Genomic DNA, 14,537 nt, shown 5'->3' with positions numbered 1-14,537 from the left:
GTCTGTCCCTGTGTGGACACACATACTCTATGTGTTTCTATATGTGCAGCACTGTGTCTGATAATTAACAGGTTGTTGTTCTGTTGCTGCTTTCAATACAATAAAGCTGAATGAGTATCTGCAGATTGAGAGGAGAATAGATTAGTTGAGCGTGGTGCAGGCAGACATAGCCAAGGGCCTGAGCGCAGTTTGTGCAAAATAATAGGATTAAATTCCAATTATTGGATTTCCACACTTTTTCTGTCCAAACCGCGTCTGAGCTGTGTCGAGGCTTTTCTCTTTGACCTGTAGCTCCTTCTCCAGGATAACGACTGCTATGAAAGTAAGAAGAACCTTAACTTGTTTGTCTGTCAGTCAGCGGTTTACTAAATAAGACAGATAGGCCTTATGTCAGAGAAGAGCATTAAGAGTAACCTATTAAAAAATTGTTTTAATTTAGAATTGGCATGAATATCAGTGGCTTCGACAGTATAAATGACCAGTTTACTATTAGCATTGACCAACAATTCCACTATATAAACTGTTAAATCTCACTGATGCAGAGCGTGAGGTGTCCTTATATAGCTATTCTATAAATCACATTTACATAAATTCCATTAAAATGTACACACACATACACAAACACATATACTTATGCATTCCACCTAAATGAATATTTTGATGCAGATAAAAACATAATTTACTGTAACAGCATTATTTAGCCTAATCTGTCCTCTTGTTAACCTCCCCGGCTCGCACACACACACACACACACACACACACACCCTACTCTCTTTTCCCTGCAAATCCACCCGGGTGGGCGATAACAAAAATGAAAACCATATTAACAGAATTATTGTTATTTGAATAATTTATCATAACTGTTCCAAATGCCATAATTTTAATATGATATAAATTAGTTCTTCAGCAATAACATTACATCAGTCCTGCTGTACCTTAACGTGTGCATGGGTGCAACCTCTTGTGTGTGTGTCAGAGTACCTGCCAAACAGCTTCTTTCTTGCAACCAGCATAAGTGTGCACACACAGATGGCATCAGAGCTTTTAGCCAGCCCATGCTAGCTGGAGTAGAAATGTGGTTACACATCTAACCTCTGTATCTTTCAGTGAGAAGTTAAGACTTCAACTTTTCAAACCTCTCCATAATTTGCTCTAAAGAAAGCTTTGTCTAGTGACAATATGAATGGCATTGCCGTGTGATTTCAGCAACTGATGGGTGCAGGTAGAAGGAAAGAGAGTTAAACACAGAAAATAAGCTTTCAATCCAACAGAAGTACTAATAATAATGGTTGTTTATGTTTTATGTGTCACAAGCCTTATGTGTGTCTTAGTGTGTGTGCATGTTCTTTGTCTCAGGTAAGGAACATAGCGGTGCATGAGAAAACATGTTGCTTGTTTTATTTAAAGACCCCCTCCGGTGAAAATCCAGCGTTTAACCTTGTAAACATCTCCATGTGGTGTTCTTCATGTGCTACAAGACATATCAGGGACAACATCAGCAGTCACCTCCATGGCTGGGCCTGTCTGCTTTTAAACTGCAGTGTACCAAGGACAGGCTGAACAACACGTTTTCAATCCCGTTAATGGACGGGCTGACACTATGCATATCATTATATGTAACCTACGGCAACCATTTCAGCGATGTGCGAGCCAGCTGTAACCGTCATTGTAATTTTTGCAAACTCACTACTGACTACTGACGTTAACGTTACTACTACTAATTACGACATTTCAAGCTAGCTAAGTTTCAACAAGTTGCCACTAAACGATGGCAGAGACGTGTTTTGTTTTCACGATGGAGGGGGCGGTTGGAAATGTGCATAGTGGGCGGGGCCTATGCAGATTCAGGGAATTTTAATGAGGGAGAAGGATGAAGATGCCTTGGGAGGTAATTAAACTTATTTTGTCTTAAAACATGACTGGAGCAGGTCTTTAATTCTTTAAAGTTAAATTTTAAGCATTTCTTTAATAATAATTCTTTTGTTTTATGTATTTTAGTTGTAAACATATGAAGTTAGGCCTAATGCATGTTTCTTCACAGTACATGTAGGTGTCATAACGCCCATGACACAATAAAATCCTCAACTTTGTCGACTTTACAGTAGAACAACATCAATACAGTCTTATTCTCTGACTGTTTGTGTGGCTGCTTATTGGACATGTCCCCTCTTGTGTCGCAGTATCCTGGGGATGCATATCTTTGGCTGTAAGTTCAGTCTGAAGACAGAGGCCGGAGACACGGTGCCGGACAGGAAGAACTTTGACTCCCTGCTCTGGGCCATCGTCACTGTCTTTCAGGTACACAATGTTTAAACACACACACACACACACACACACACACATATTATATGAGTATATGTGCTGTTTAACATGTGGTTATACTTGTATCTGCTGTCTGTGTATGTTTTGTGTAGATTCTGACTCAGGAGGACTGGAACATGGTGCTTTACAACGGCATGGCATCCACCTCGCCCTTTGCTGCTCTTTACTTCGTGGCTCTTATGACATTTGGGAACTACGTGCTCTTTAATTTACTGGTTGCCATCTTGGTTGAGGGTTTCCAAGCTGAGGTAAGACTTCATGGCTTCGGTCTTAGACAATTATGCACAAAGAGACAAAACAAGATGTTAGAGACCGCAGGATAGCCAATCATGTCTTTTGTTCCTTTTGTTTGTTGTTGTTTTTTTAGCTATAAGCTGAAAATGTGTGTGACACAATCAATCCTATGATTTTCAATAGTTTTTAGATGAAATGTCTTTCTGTCGTCTTGCATGATTCATAGAAATACAATATTATGTATTAGAAAACAGAAACCTTTGTCCGTTAAATTAAAAAAGAATCTTTCTACTGTAGGAATCTTTAAACAACGGTAATAAATTAGACATAAGATGGGTTGAATATTGAACTTCACTAGTTATTGAGCAATGGCCTGTGAAAGAGTTACAACTGAACAGTGTTGTGACCAAGTCATCTTTGCTGAAGTCCCAAGTAAGTCTCAAGTCATTTGTTCCAAGTCTCAAGCATGTCTCGAGTCATGTTTTCTTGGGAAAATCAAAACAAGAGTCAAGTCGAGTTGAGGAGTCCTTAGTTAAGGCAAGTCAAGTCCTTGCCCTGTAGTATCCGGTCTTTATAAAGAGAAAAGACAAGGTGCTAGTAGCCCGTCTAATAATGATATTATTGGCCAATTTATATAACCTGTTCAAAAAGTATGAAGTGTGTCTGTATTATCTCGGCACAGACGCAGCCATGATGATGGTCTGGTCTGAGACGGTATTGAGTAGTAACGAGTACGACTGATGAGGCTTGTCTTTGGGGGCTTTGATATTTCGTGTTTCCATAGCGAGGAGTTTGACTGACAGCCAGTAATGCAATCATGACAATCACATACGGGGAGCTTTTTGAGTCGTCCAATCATGATTCCCGGTTTGCGCTGCATATAGACTTGATAGTGAGACAGAAACATTGAATGATATCATTTTACATTTAACAGCTAACATTCAAACTTATGAACACACACGTCATCCGAGTCATCATGCCTCAAGTCAAGTCAAGTCTCAAGTCATTTCTTTTTTGTCAAGTCACAAGTCATCGAAACAGTGACTCGAGTCGACTCAAGTCCAAGTCACCATGAGTCCACATCTCTTGCAACTGAACATTAGAAATGGGTGTGTTAGCTATAGAAGAGCTGGCTTGGGACAAAATGACACCTCAGATAATAAGAGGAAGACAAATGATTTGCGGCTTATCTAAATTACCTTGTGATTGATCGTTATTTCTACAGTTTTTACAATTTCTCCCTCTTTCTGCTCCTCCTCCCTCATCTTCCCCCTCCTCCTTTCCCCGTTTCTTTCCTTCTCTCTTACCAATTTATTTTCCCTCACTCTCCCACTGTACCTAATACAGGGTGATGCAAATCGCTCCTACTCTGACGACGACAGGTCTTCCTGTAATTTTGAGGAGAATGATAAGCAGAAAGACTCTCTGCATCTCTCAGGTATTAAATGCCCTCAGGAGCTTAACAGCACATTATGTTAATTAAAGATTTTCACTTCTGAATTTTCCCCCCTAAATGCAGGCTAGTGCATGCAGACTGTTAATGTGTGTTTACAAATCTACAATCACAGTCATTTACAATGAGATGCTTCAATATTTAACTGAATTTAACTTCAGTTCTTCTCTGATTTCTGAACAGTCTGGCTTGTTTGTCTGGATTATAACTGAATTGTAAACATGCAAAACTGCTCCCAGAATGATTCTCACACTTCTGCCTTCTTCAGTCTGAGTGGCAAAATATGCACCATCACATGTGTGCTGTCAGGTCGAAGTGCAATCATCCTCTAAAATACCTTGTGTTTTGTTCTGCCATGGGCATCAACATTGTCACTGCCTTACGTCCGATTTTCACAACAAACCTTGCTAAGCATCTTTTTTTCCAATGTAAGCTGCTCTAAGTTCAATAATGCATGCCTGATGCCACTTCTCCTTCCACTCCTCACCCCTTCTTTCCCTCCAGGCAGCAAAAGTGAACTCAACTAGAACCAGGCAAAGCACCATGCAGCATAGAGTAGCATCAAGCAGCACATTAGGGAGGCCTTTTGTGATGTCTGATCACCATTCTCCTGAGCCCAAATGTGCCTTTTAAATGGCAGCTTACCTGAAAGAGAAATCACATTTGGAATTTTAATGGGTCCTTGAGACCTATTCCACCAAAAGATATGAGAATGGACAAAACCCTGGCAGATACTTCTGTCTTTTACCATTACGAGAGGAGGAAATAAATGAATAATTAAATAATTTCTCTGCTCCTCACCACTTGTTCCTTTTCTACCATGCTTTTCTCACCACTCTCTCTGTCCTACAGACCCAAAGATCTGTACTCTAACCCCAAATGGACACCTGGACCTTCCCCCACTGCCGCCCAGTCTCTTCTCAGGAGAAAGGATGACCTATACTCTTGGTTCCAGGAAAAACAGCGTTATTTCTCTTGGCAGGGCCAACCTGGAACGGGCTGTGGTAAGTAGAAAGGACTCATGGGACACAATGCCCATCTAAGCAGCGTGTGACGGCTGCCTCGCTGAACTGCTGCGGCTCGCAATGTAACGGTGTCCACACAGGCAACCTTTCGGCTGCAGTGCTGTTGCGTAACCCCTACTTTGGACAGAAATCTGAAACTAATACAGGAAGTTTTGAGATAAAAATGTTTAATGTTTCCATGTCTGTGAAATATTCTGCAGATATAGACAGTGGAACTGTGTGATACTAATGCCTGGTCATTGCTTCAGCTCTGTGCACTGTGTTTGTAATTGTGGAATCACAGTAGATAGAAGAAGCCTTTCTCTCTCTCTGTCAGTTTCCAGGTCGTGGTTATCACAACTGGGGCCGCCCGCTGCCTCCCCAGCCTCAGGCCTTGTGGGCCCGTCGTTCCAGCTGGAACAGCCTGGGAGGATGCCGGCCCTGCTCCTCCTCATCTCCCACAGCTAGTCCGGCCTTTACTCCCACCCCTGCAAGGCCCTTCTATGGCTACGGCCTGGGGGGTCTTGGCGGCGTGGTTGGAGGAAGTCTGCGTATCCGTGGTCCCCGTGCTTCTTCATCCCCACGACGCCACCTCCGGCATGTCGACCCAGATGAGGAGGAGTCTCTGCTCTCTCCTCCTGCTGTGGCTCCTCGCTCTCTTCACATTCCCCATCCTATGCTTCCAGGTCCCTTCGTACCCAGGAGGGACCGCAGAGCTCTTTCACTAGAGCTGCCTCACCTGCTGCAGGTCCCAGGATCGCTGCACCCTCCACCGCCTCCACACCACCCACTGCCCCCTGTGACGCTCCATGCTCCTCACAGGAAGAAGAGCTTCTCTGGGGGGTTGGTAATCAGTGGAGGTGGTGGGCTCGACAGTCTGGGTGGCTTAGCAGGGGTGCACCAAGACTGTAATGGGAAGACTCCTTTGTCTACGCTTCTCCAGCCCCCTCCTAGAAACCAGACTGAGCAGGCTGGAGGGGCAAACCCCCAGAGCCAGCTGATGGCCGAAGTCTTCCCACAAGTGAACACCCGTAGCAAGGACAGGGAGGACCTAGATGATGACATTGAATATGTAAGTTACCATCTAGTGTGCATGGGAGGGAGGGAATTAAACCCTAAAAGCATTAGGAAAAGCCCGGTGAGTAGGTGCATTAAGCTTATGCAATCACACGACTTTCCTGCTTTACGCAGTCCAATTCCACAGCTGCAGATAAGCATCCATTTGGCAGAATCTAACAGCATCCTCAGAGAACAAAGAAACAGAATGTAGCCTTGTGATTCTTAATAACCTAACCATTAGCTTTTTGTGTTTAACAGCAAGATTTTACACAAGCAATAATCATAATCTGCTCTCTTGTGTAGGATTTTCCGATTCTTTGTAGAAAGCCTGCACTCCCTATCACCTGGGCCTCATGGGAGTCCCATTGTTTTCATTGTAAACAAGTCTGTGTACGAGAGAAACAAGGTTAATTAGAAAGGACTATTTAGACAGCGGGACAGAGAGCTATACAGATGGTAATGTTGGAAGATGCTCCGAGCTGTTGCTATAGAAGTAAATAATTTATATAGGGGGTATAAACAGGCAGTTTCTATTTTAGATTCTGTGTGTCTTTGTGTGTTTGCTGCAAGATTGAATTGTGCATTCTCTATGAGCCTTGTCTGTGTGTGTGTGTGAGTGCCATCATATGTGTCTGTGTGTGTTGCAGAGCTTGTGCTTCCGCATCCAGAAGATGTTAGAGGCGTACAAACCAGACTGGTGTGAGAGCAGAGAGGACTGGTCTGTGTTCCTGTTCTCCCCCGAGAACAAGTGAGTCACCTTTATCCCCTGCTTCCTCTTTTCCCCTTTCAGTCAAATCTTTTGTTTACAGTGCATTTAGTGATTGAGTGATTGTGTTCATGAAAAGTGTGTTTACCTAATTAGTTGTGGGCCCTTTGTAGCCAGCATCCCATCATGCACCCATTATTGCCCACCTTCCAAGAAACAAAGGGATATTTTCTGCCCCCCTGTAAGATGGCAAGGAGCAGGCCTCAGGGGGTACATTTAATACCATCGGCAATTCAATGAATTCTGCATTAACAGGTGTAAATGTTGTGTTACAATCTGTAGAAGAAGAGTTAGAATAGACACTGTTGATTCTTTTTTTAATAGAAGGCATTTAAATCTCGTGCTTCTTCCAAAATACTCACAGAATCAACACAACAACCCCCCTCTTCCACCCTGTTCAATTCAGTCTGCTCCTTTTCACGAGTTCCAATAAACACTGCAGCAACGATATTTAATTGCTTTTTGGCAGTACACTGTGTCACATGCTAAGTTTTGAAATGCATGCTCAGTAATTATATGTCCCATCTCTTTCTTCCTCTCTTCCTTATCCCTCTATCTGTTCTCCCAGCAGAGCACTGTACTCAGGAGTGTTACGCTTCTGAGAGTGTTGTTGGTGTAATTTGTGTTGAATTAGGAGTGATGTAAACAGGGGCTGAATGAGGCTATTTACTCACTAAGATGTGAAGGAGCTCCCGTGCACTGTCAGGAAACTTGGCTCCCGTTCTGATTGGATGGAGGAGGTGTTTGGTCTGAGTGTGGCCTTACCTTTATGTGTTATTTCTGCTGTTTTGTTGCCTCTTGTTGTAAAACTTCTCTTGTTCTTTCTGCCTTCCTTTCTTCATTTTTTCTTTTCCTCCTCCAGGTTTCGACAGATGTGCCAGTCCATCATTGCCCATAAACTGTTCGACTATGTGGTTCTGGCTTTCATCTTCTCCAACTGCATCACAGTAGCTCTGGAGAGGCCCAAGATACTACAGGGCAGCTTGGTAAATCGTTCTGCAATCTTTGTATGTGCACGTGTGTGTCTGAAGCCTGTGGTAGCTCTTGGTATTTAGTGTTTCCCACAAGATTGTGTGAGACTATGGCGGGTTGACTGCGAATCCTCTAGGGGGGTCCGGGGGCATGATCTCCCGGGAGAATATTTTGTACATTTTTAAGTTAAAAGCAACAATCTGATGCACTGTGAGAGCAAAATTATTAATGCTCTTGTAAACAAATTGGTTGATATGAATGGTGATGGGGACTTTTAAATCATCCCCTACTTTTATCACATTTGGTTCAGCCACCTTTATAAAAAGTAGAGAGAGTTCAGGTGGAGCAACACGTTCCTTTATAAAATAAATACAAACAACTCGTGGGCTGCAGTTGCGTTAATGTCGTCTCCGACTTCCTGTCGACACACGCATCCTTATGTGCGCTGCAGGTGTAGCCACTAATGCAAACACTCTGCGGCACATCCACTCTGTTACCAGCCTGTATCTATAGCCACAGTCTTAATGAGCACCGGTACGAGGTGCCGCTGATAACGGCACGCACTCCAGAGCCGCCACACGTAACTAAAAGCCTGCCCCAAAAGCAAGCCTGATCATCGGCAGCAGCGTCACAGACTCTGCAGCTCAGCGGTCAGTTCACTCTGTGCTCTGATGAAGAACTGCACTAATGTGATATCAGACGGACTTTTGTTGTAGATTAGTGATGGAAAATGAGAAACTGGCAATAAAGTAGCAGCTTTACACGTTCCACTTCATTTGCCTCACAATCGCACGTCCTGCGATGTGACTCTTGCACATGCGCACTTCAGAACTGAAGAGTAAAAATATTTTGGTTGACTGCGGCGGGACAAATTAGACTATGGCTGCCTCAGTCTAGGTAATTAATGGGAAACACTGGTATTATCCTAAAGACACTGAGTTATGTTTTTACCCCTCATTGCCTTGGCCCCTCTTTCTAACTGTCAACCTCTCTCTCCCTCCTCCTGTTTGTCTGACCAGGAAAGAGTCTTTCTCACCATCTCCAACTACATCTTTACTGCCATATTTGTGGGCGAGATGACACTCAAGGTAACATTTTATGACCCGTCCCTCTATTACCACCAATGAGTGCCTGAGTGTAGTGTTTGCAGGCACTACACCAAGGCGTCTTTTATGTCTGTCTCCTCCCGTGTCTATCTCTCTCCCTGAATAAACTTTGCCTCGGTGCACCAACAGCCCAACTCCTTCCTCCTTCATTCTTGCCAATTCTCATGTTCCTTTGAAGAACAGAGCAATTAAGCAATGTCATTAATTAGTGGCTATACTTCTTTTATGGTATGATCCATCTTCAGCACTCCCCCTCATTCTCTTCTTCCTCCTGTCCCCTCTGATGTAGACTGCTCCTGTTTTAACTTTGTGTCCCTACTTCCTTATGGTCCCTTTGTTTTCATCAGCCTGTTTATTCAGACTCTCGAGCTCTCCCCCTCCTTTTCTTCTCTTCCTCCTTTCGCCACTGTCTGTGTATTCTCTGCAAAAGGCTTTGGCACAAGTGGGCCATCAATTATGCACTTCCACAATCAATTATTAACCAATCCCAGCCCGTCAAGGAGCCGCAGACTTGTCAGCCCCCTGGCCGAGCCGTACACGTCTCCCCCCGTGTTTCTGTCTATCCGAGCCTTGTGTGTCTCTGTAATGTGTGTTTGCTTGTGTAGCATTAATCTCTCTGTAGGACTCCACCACTGAGTGTAGTGCTTTTACAAGATGCAACTACACAAACAGCACTGCACAGCGGGGTTGAGGAAGTGGTCAGCATGTTGCTTAACTTTTTAAGTGTTATGAGGCAGCTTGTAACCCAATGTTGCACTCTCCAAAGTAGTCGTAATGGTTTTAGTTGTATTAATATTTTCACATAAAGTTTTAGATTAAGTGTATATTCAGAACTCAATCTGTACTTAAAAGTTTTGTACATCCTGTTTACTTTTTGGCTTTGCAGTCAGTTTACATTTTGGCATTTAAACCCAAGATGTTTGCCAGGCGCTGATCTTTCAACCATCACGATATGTTTGCACGCTAACCCCCACAGTCCCTCTGAAGCTTCACGGAATACTCGGCAAACAGCTTCAAATGTCAGTTGCAAATTTTTTGCAGAGCAGGCGGGATGCTCCTGCTGCTGCTGCTCGGCTGAACACAGAATCCAGCTGTGTACACATGTTTTATAATTCCTGTAAAACATCGATCTCTCACTGTTGAAGTCACAGAGGAGTAAAGTAGCATCATGTGTCACACGGTTACACACTACAGTCTTTGCAAGCAGAGATAAAGTCATTGGGACAGTATTACTCTCTTATTTTTATTCAGTTTTTTCTTTTTTGTGTGCATTTGTAATTTTCAATTTTTTTTCAGTGCTGGCTCAAAAACTGACAGTATACAAATGTCCTGTGACTGTGGTAAAGTTTCCGTGTCAGTTTTTTTACCTGCTGCTGCTCCTCTTTCCTCTCATCTTCAGGTGGTCTCGATGGGTTTTTATATTGGTGAACATGCTTATCTGCGGAGCAGCTGGAACATCCTGGATGGCTTCCTGGTTTTTGTGTCTTTAATTGACATTGTCGTGTCCATGGCGGGAGGAGCCAAGATCCTTGGCGTGCTAAGAGTTCTCAGGCTTCTCCGAACACTCCGTCCTCTTAGGTACGGACAAAGCTTTGCTTCTTTTTCATTTTAATGTTATTTAAGGTCATTTGCATGTACTGATTTTCATGATATGTACGGCAGCTCTGTGCCTTACCTCGACAGTTTTCCTTCACAAGTTTTGTTGTAAACAAAATGACCTCCTACAAAAGTGTAACCCTAATAATTGATCATATCCTCTACAATAAACATCCATGAATGATTCAGTCTTTGAGCCGATGGGTGGAGTTCAAAGATGAACAGGAAAGGTGTTGCACATGATGCACAGACAGTGAATGATCATTATAAGGAATACATTCAGTATTAAACATGACTTCCGGCCAAGTCTTTAAAACTCGTCTTTTAGGGCCCGATCAGACAGAGCTTTTTTGTTGAAGCCTATGGTTTAAAAAAGAGCAGCTCGCATTGAAAACCCCCAGCTGCTAAAACGCATTCTGTCTGTCTGGCCGTTATACTCTCTCTGTCACCTTTGCACTTAATTATGTTTCCAATCCTTCTCCTCCTCCTCCCTCCAGGGTGATCAGCAGAGCTCCAGGTCTGAAGCTGGTCGTGGAGACCCTCATCACCTCCCTCAAACCTATTGGCAACATTGTCCTCATCTGTTGTGCATTCTTCATCATTTTTGGCATTCTTGGAGTGCAGGTAAGAAGGGAACAGATGTTTTAATGCTACATATTGCCTTGCATGCACCTACGTCTATAATTAACCATTTCTACATGTGTGTGCTTTTGTTTTGTACACATTATAATGATTATTTAAATGACTTTGAAGCACACGTGTGTATACATTCATTTTTTAAGTAAACTCTTATTGTCTTCTGTCATCGCTGCACAACATTTCAGCTGGTGGGATCTTTACCACCTCATTATTCCACTCAAAGGGGCCTACAAAGGCTTATTTTATATAAGTAGTGAGACAGTATGAAAAGCTTGGTCTAATTGTTCCTTCACTGACAGCTGTTTAAAGGCAAGTTCTTCTACTGCTTTGGGCCTGATGTCAAAAACATCACCAACAAGTCTGACTGTCTGCAAGCCAACTACAAGTGGGTCCACCATAAGTACAACTTTGACAACCTGGGACAGGTACGTGTCACATGTCCGTTATCAGGATTATCTGGTCTGCTGGTGTGGTTTCTGTGTGAATGTGAATCAGAGCATAATTTAACATTTAAATGGAGTTTCTCTTCGCTCTGTTTTCCAGGCTCTGATGTCCCTGTTTGTACTCGCCTCCAAGGACGGGTGGGTCAACATCATGTATCATGGCCTGGATGCTGTGGCTGTGGACCAGCAGGTAGCTGCGTACAAGCTAAAGAATCACTTTCATAAGAAAAATCCTTTGGGCAAAATCTTCTATCTGTCTAAACCTTTTTCTCCCTTTTTTCACACTGACACCTTTTCAACACACAGCCGGTGACCAACAACAACCCATGGATGTTGCTGTATTTCATCTCCTTCCTCCTTATTGTTAGCTTCTTCGTCCTCAACATGTTTGTTGGCGTTGTGGTGGAGAACTTCCACAAGTGCCGTCAGCATCAGGAGGTGGAGGAAGCCAAACGGCGCGAGGAGAAGCGACAGCGGCGCATGGAAAAGAAGAGGAGAAGTAAGAGAATGGAATGACAGCAGAGATGGGGCTTTTTCTACGCCCTCTTTGCTCTCCCTCTCCTGGGGGAGCATTTTGTTTTGATTTGGCTGAATAGAAGGAGTCTGGAATAGGCCAAAAGCAGGAAGCAAACACAAAGTGCCTGACAACAAGGGCGTTACTGTGACACACTGCGCGGTGAAAAAAGAGAGAGACTGAAAATCATGACACAAACACAGTCAGTCTCACAATTGCTTATTTGCTCTGCAATTTGAAACTTTTATTCTGTTGAAAGTGATTCCAACTTGATCAAAAGATTTTAGAAATTGAAGAGCTCAGGAGGTCTTTTGTTTTTGGAAGACAAAAGATGATCTGTTGTATGTTTCAAGTAGCAACCGAAGAATTTTGTCACGATTTGGTTTTATGGAGGGATGATCACTGTATATCATGACAACACATCGTTCCTTCTTTAACTATGGGACATTTTTTTCAGACTTAACCACAACTACCCGTCATCAGACACAAATGCTGATATAATGTATTCTTCATTAATATATTTTTCTCCCAACAGAAGCCCAAAAGCTGCCCTACTATTCCAGCTATGGCCAAGTGCGCCTGTGGATCCACACACTGTGCACAAACCACTACCTGGACCTCATCATCACCTTCATCATCTGCATCAACGTCATCACCATGTCCTTAGAGCACTACAATCAACCTCACGTAAGAAGAAATGTTCAGCTTTGTGTGTACAGACGTGTGTTAGATGGTTGTTTAAGAGTGTGAGAGCAAAGTGCTTTGCTGTGTCTGTGGCTGCAAAATAGGTGATGAATGAGGGAAGCACCTGGCATTGTTGCATTTATGTAAATTATTAGAGACTTTTGCTGCCTAGCTGTGACTTCAAAAGGCCTTTTCCTCTTAATTTCCATCTCAGTGGAAATATCTTTTGCTGTTATTTTCATGCAGTTATGTTGTGTCGGTCATACCTGCTGCTCTTTCTCTTTCCAAGCAGCAGCGTCTTTAAAGACACAGTGAAATCACTGACTGGTCAACCACCATGAAAGTGTGTCCAGGCTCTGTAGCGTTTGTTGTGCGGAGCTCTAGTTCACACAAAGGACCTGTGATTGCACTGCTGATTTGATGGGAGCTGCTGTCAGAGCGGTGTGAACTGTACAGTACGGGTATCTGTCCATTCATGTGTGATGAATGGAGGTTCAAAAGCCTGATAGTGTTTTTGTGAGGGAGAGAAATGATTATCCTTGAGATAAGATGCCTGTTTGACCTTTGAAATAGAGCAAGATTCCTCAAACTGCCCGAGCATCAGATAAATATCACAGGTCCTGGCTGTGTTTGTCAGCTGTTGGTTCTGACATTTGGCAGCCGTCTGCTTCTGAGAGGCTACAACTCTATTTATTTATGAGAGGAGAAAACGGCAAAATAAACTCTGCAGTCTCTGCAGCCACATGAAGCTGAACTGGATACCTAAGAAAATGCTTGCCTCTGGAATATTTGAATACCCTGCAATTATAATTTCTCTTAAAAATGTGTGTTTGTTATGGGCCATAATGTATGCATGAGTGTTTGTGCTGCTGTGAATGGGAATTCGTTCCGTGTTTGCCTCTGGCATGCTTGATTTTGCTCTACAAACATCAGGAACACTTCCAGTTCTGCAGTCGCTCCCTGCCGATGTCGCTGACGCTCCATTGCACATGCACACGCACACACACATGCACACACATGCCCCTTTTTTACTCTCTCTTTCCAGTCCCTGGATCTCGCCCTGAAGTACTGCAACTATTTCTTCACCTCCACTTTTGTGCTGGAATCAGTCCTCAAACTCATCGCCTTCGGCTTTCGCCGCTTCTTCAAGGAGAGGTACGGTGTGTGTTCATTCCTTTTGTGTGTTTGCAGTGTGATTATGCTGGAGAGTGTTTTCCTTTCTGCCTGCATGTAATATCCATGTGCGAATTCTAACTCCCAAAAAAGACAGCGTGTCATTGCAAATCTCATCTGTCCACTGTGGAATTTTTATTCTGCTGACAAGGAAGACTTTACTGTACCTGAAGGGAAGCAGCATGACGATTGTTGAGCCTGAAAACACAAATGAGTTCAGGATTAGAAACTGCTAAATGAGCTCCATGTTTCAAACAGCTGTAGATTTAATGTCACCGAGTGTCCATACAGCCACTTATCCTTTATTTGATGTGAAAATTAAACATTAAAGCCATCTGGGCTGGAGGCATATGCCATAATCCCTGAGTTAACGTATAATAAAAATAGTGCAACAATAAACACTTATTTAGTTCAAAGTGTAATGGCTGTACAAATCTGCCGTTTGCTTTGATCATTATAAACGGAAAGGGGAAGCACAGCTCTGACGATATAGAGGATTATGAGATATTTGAGCTGGCTCTCAGGCATTCTGTTATTAACTTGACTAATCCATACAGTGCAGCAAATAGGAT

At 43.1% G+C, this 14,537-nt stretch overlaps 1 protein-coding gene across 1 annotated transcript in view; it reads left to right on the top strand.

Annotated features, from left to right (window-relative positions):
• LOC138602487 (voltage-dependent T-type calcium channel subunit alpha-1I-like) overlaps nucleotides 1-14,537 on the top strand; it is a 114,151-nt gene that overhangs the window by 73,427 nt on the left and 26,187 nt on the right. Inside the window, exons 12-27 of the mRNA XM_069673949.1 lie at nucleotides 2,181-2,298; nucleotides 2,415-2,570; nucleotides 3,904-3,994; nucleotides 4,862-5,013; nucleotides 5,351-5,445; nucleotides 5,500-6,085; nucleotides 6,720-6,820; nucleotides 7,701-7,824; nucleotides 8,830-8,898; nucleotides 10,316-10,494; nucleotides 11,010-11,136; nucleotides 11,451-11,576; nucleotides 11,695-11,784; nucleotides 11,901-12,093; nucleotides 12,644-12,795; nucleotides 13,838-13,947. Of these exons, the coding sequence (XP_069530050.1) occupies nucleotides 2,181-2,298; nucleotides 2,415-2,570; nucleotides 3,904-3,994; nucleotides 4,862-5,013; nucleotides 5,351-5,445; nucleotides 5,500-6,085; nucleotides 6,720-6,820; nucleotides 7,701-7,824; nucleotides 8,830-8,898; nucleotides 10,316-10,494; nucleotides 11,010-11,136; nucleotides 11,451-11,576; nucleotides 11,695-11,784; nucleotides 11,901-12,093; nucleotides 12,644-12,795; nucleotides 13,838-13,947 (2,469 nt within the window). The remainder of the gene's footprint in view (nucleotides 1-2,180; nucleotides 2,299-2,414; nucleotides 2,571-3,903; nucleotides 3,995-4,861; nucleotides 5,014-5,350; nucleotides 5,446-5,499; nucleotides 6,086-6,719; nucleotides 6,821-7,700; nucleotides 7,825-8,829; nucleotides 8,899-10,315; nucleotides 10,495-11,009; nucleotides 11,137-11,450; nucleotides 11,577-11,694; nucleotides 11,785-11,900; nucleotides 12,094-12,643; nucleotides 12,796-13,837; nucleotides 13,948-14,537) is intronic.

The sequence above is a fragment of the Semicossyphus pulcher genome, unplaced genomic scaffold (genome assembly GCF_022749685.1).
Source record: "Semicossyphus pulcher isolate SPU_LCO1_2020_fin unplaced genomic scaffold, fSemPul1.0.p SCAF_23, whole genome shotgun sequence".
In the NCBI taxonomy this organism is placed as follows: domain Eukaryota; kingdom Metazoa; phylum Chordata; class Actinopteri; order Labriformes; family Labridae; genus Semicossyphus; species Semicossyphus pulcher.
The sequence above is the reverse complement of the archived record's forward strand: the minus strand, read 5'-3'. Positions and strand labels throughout refer to the sequence as shown.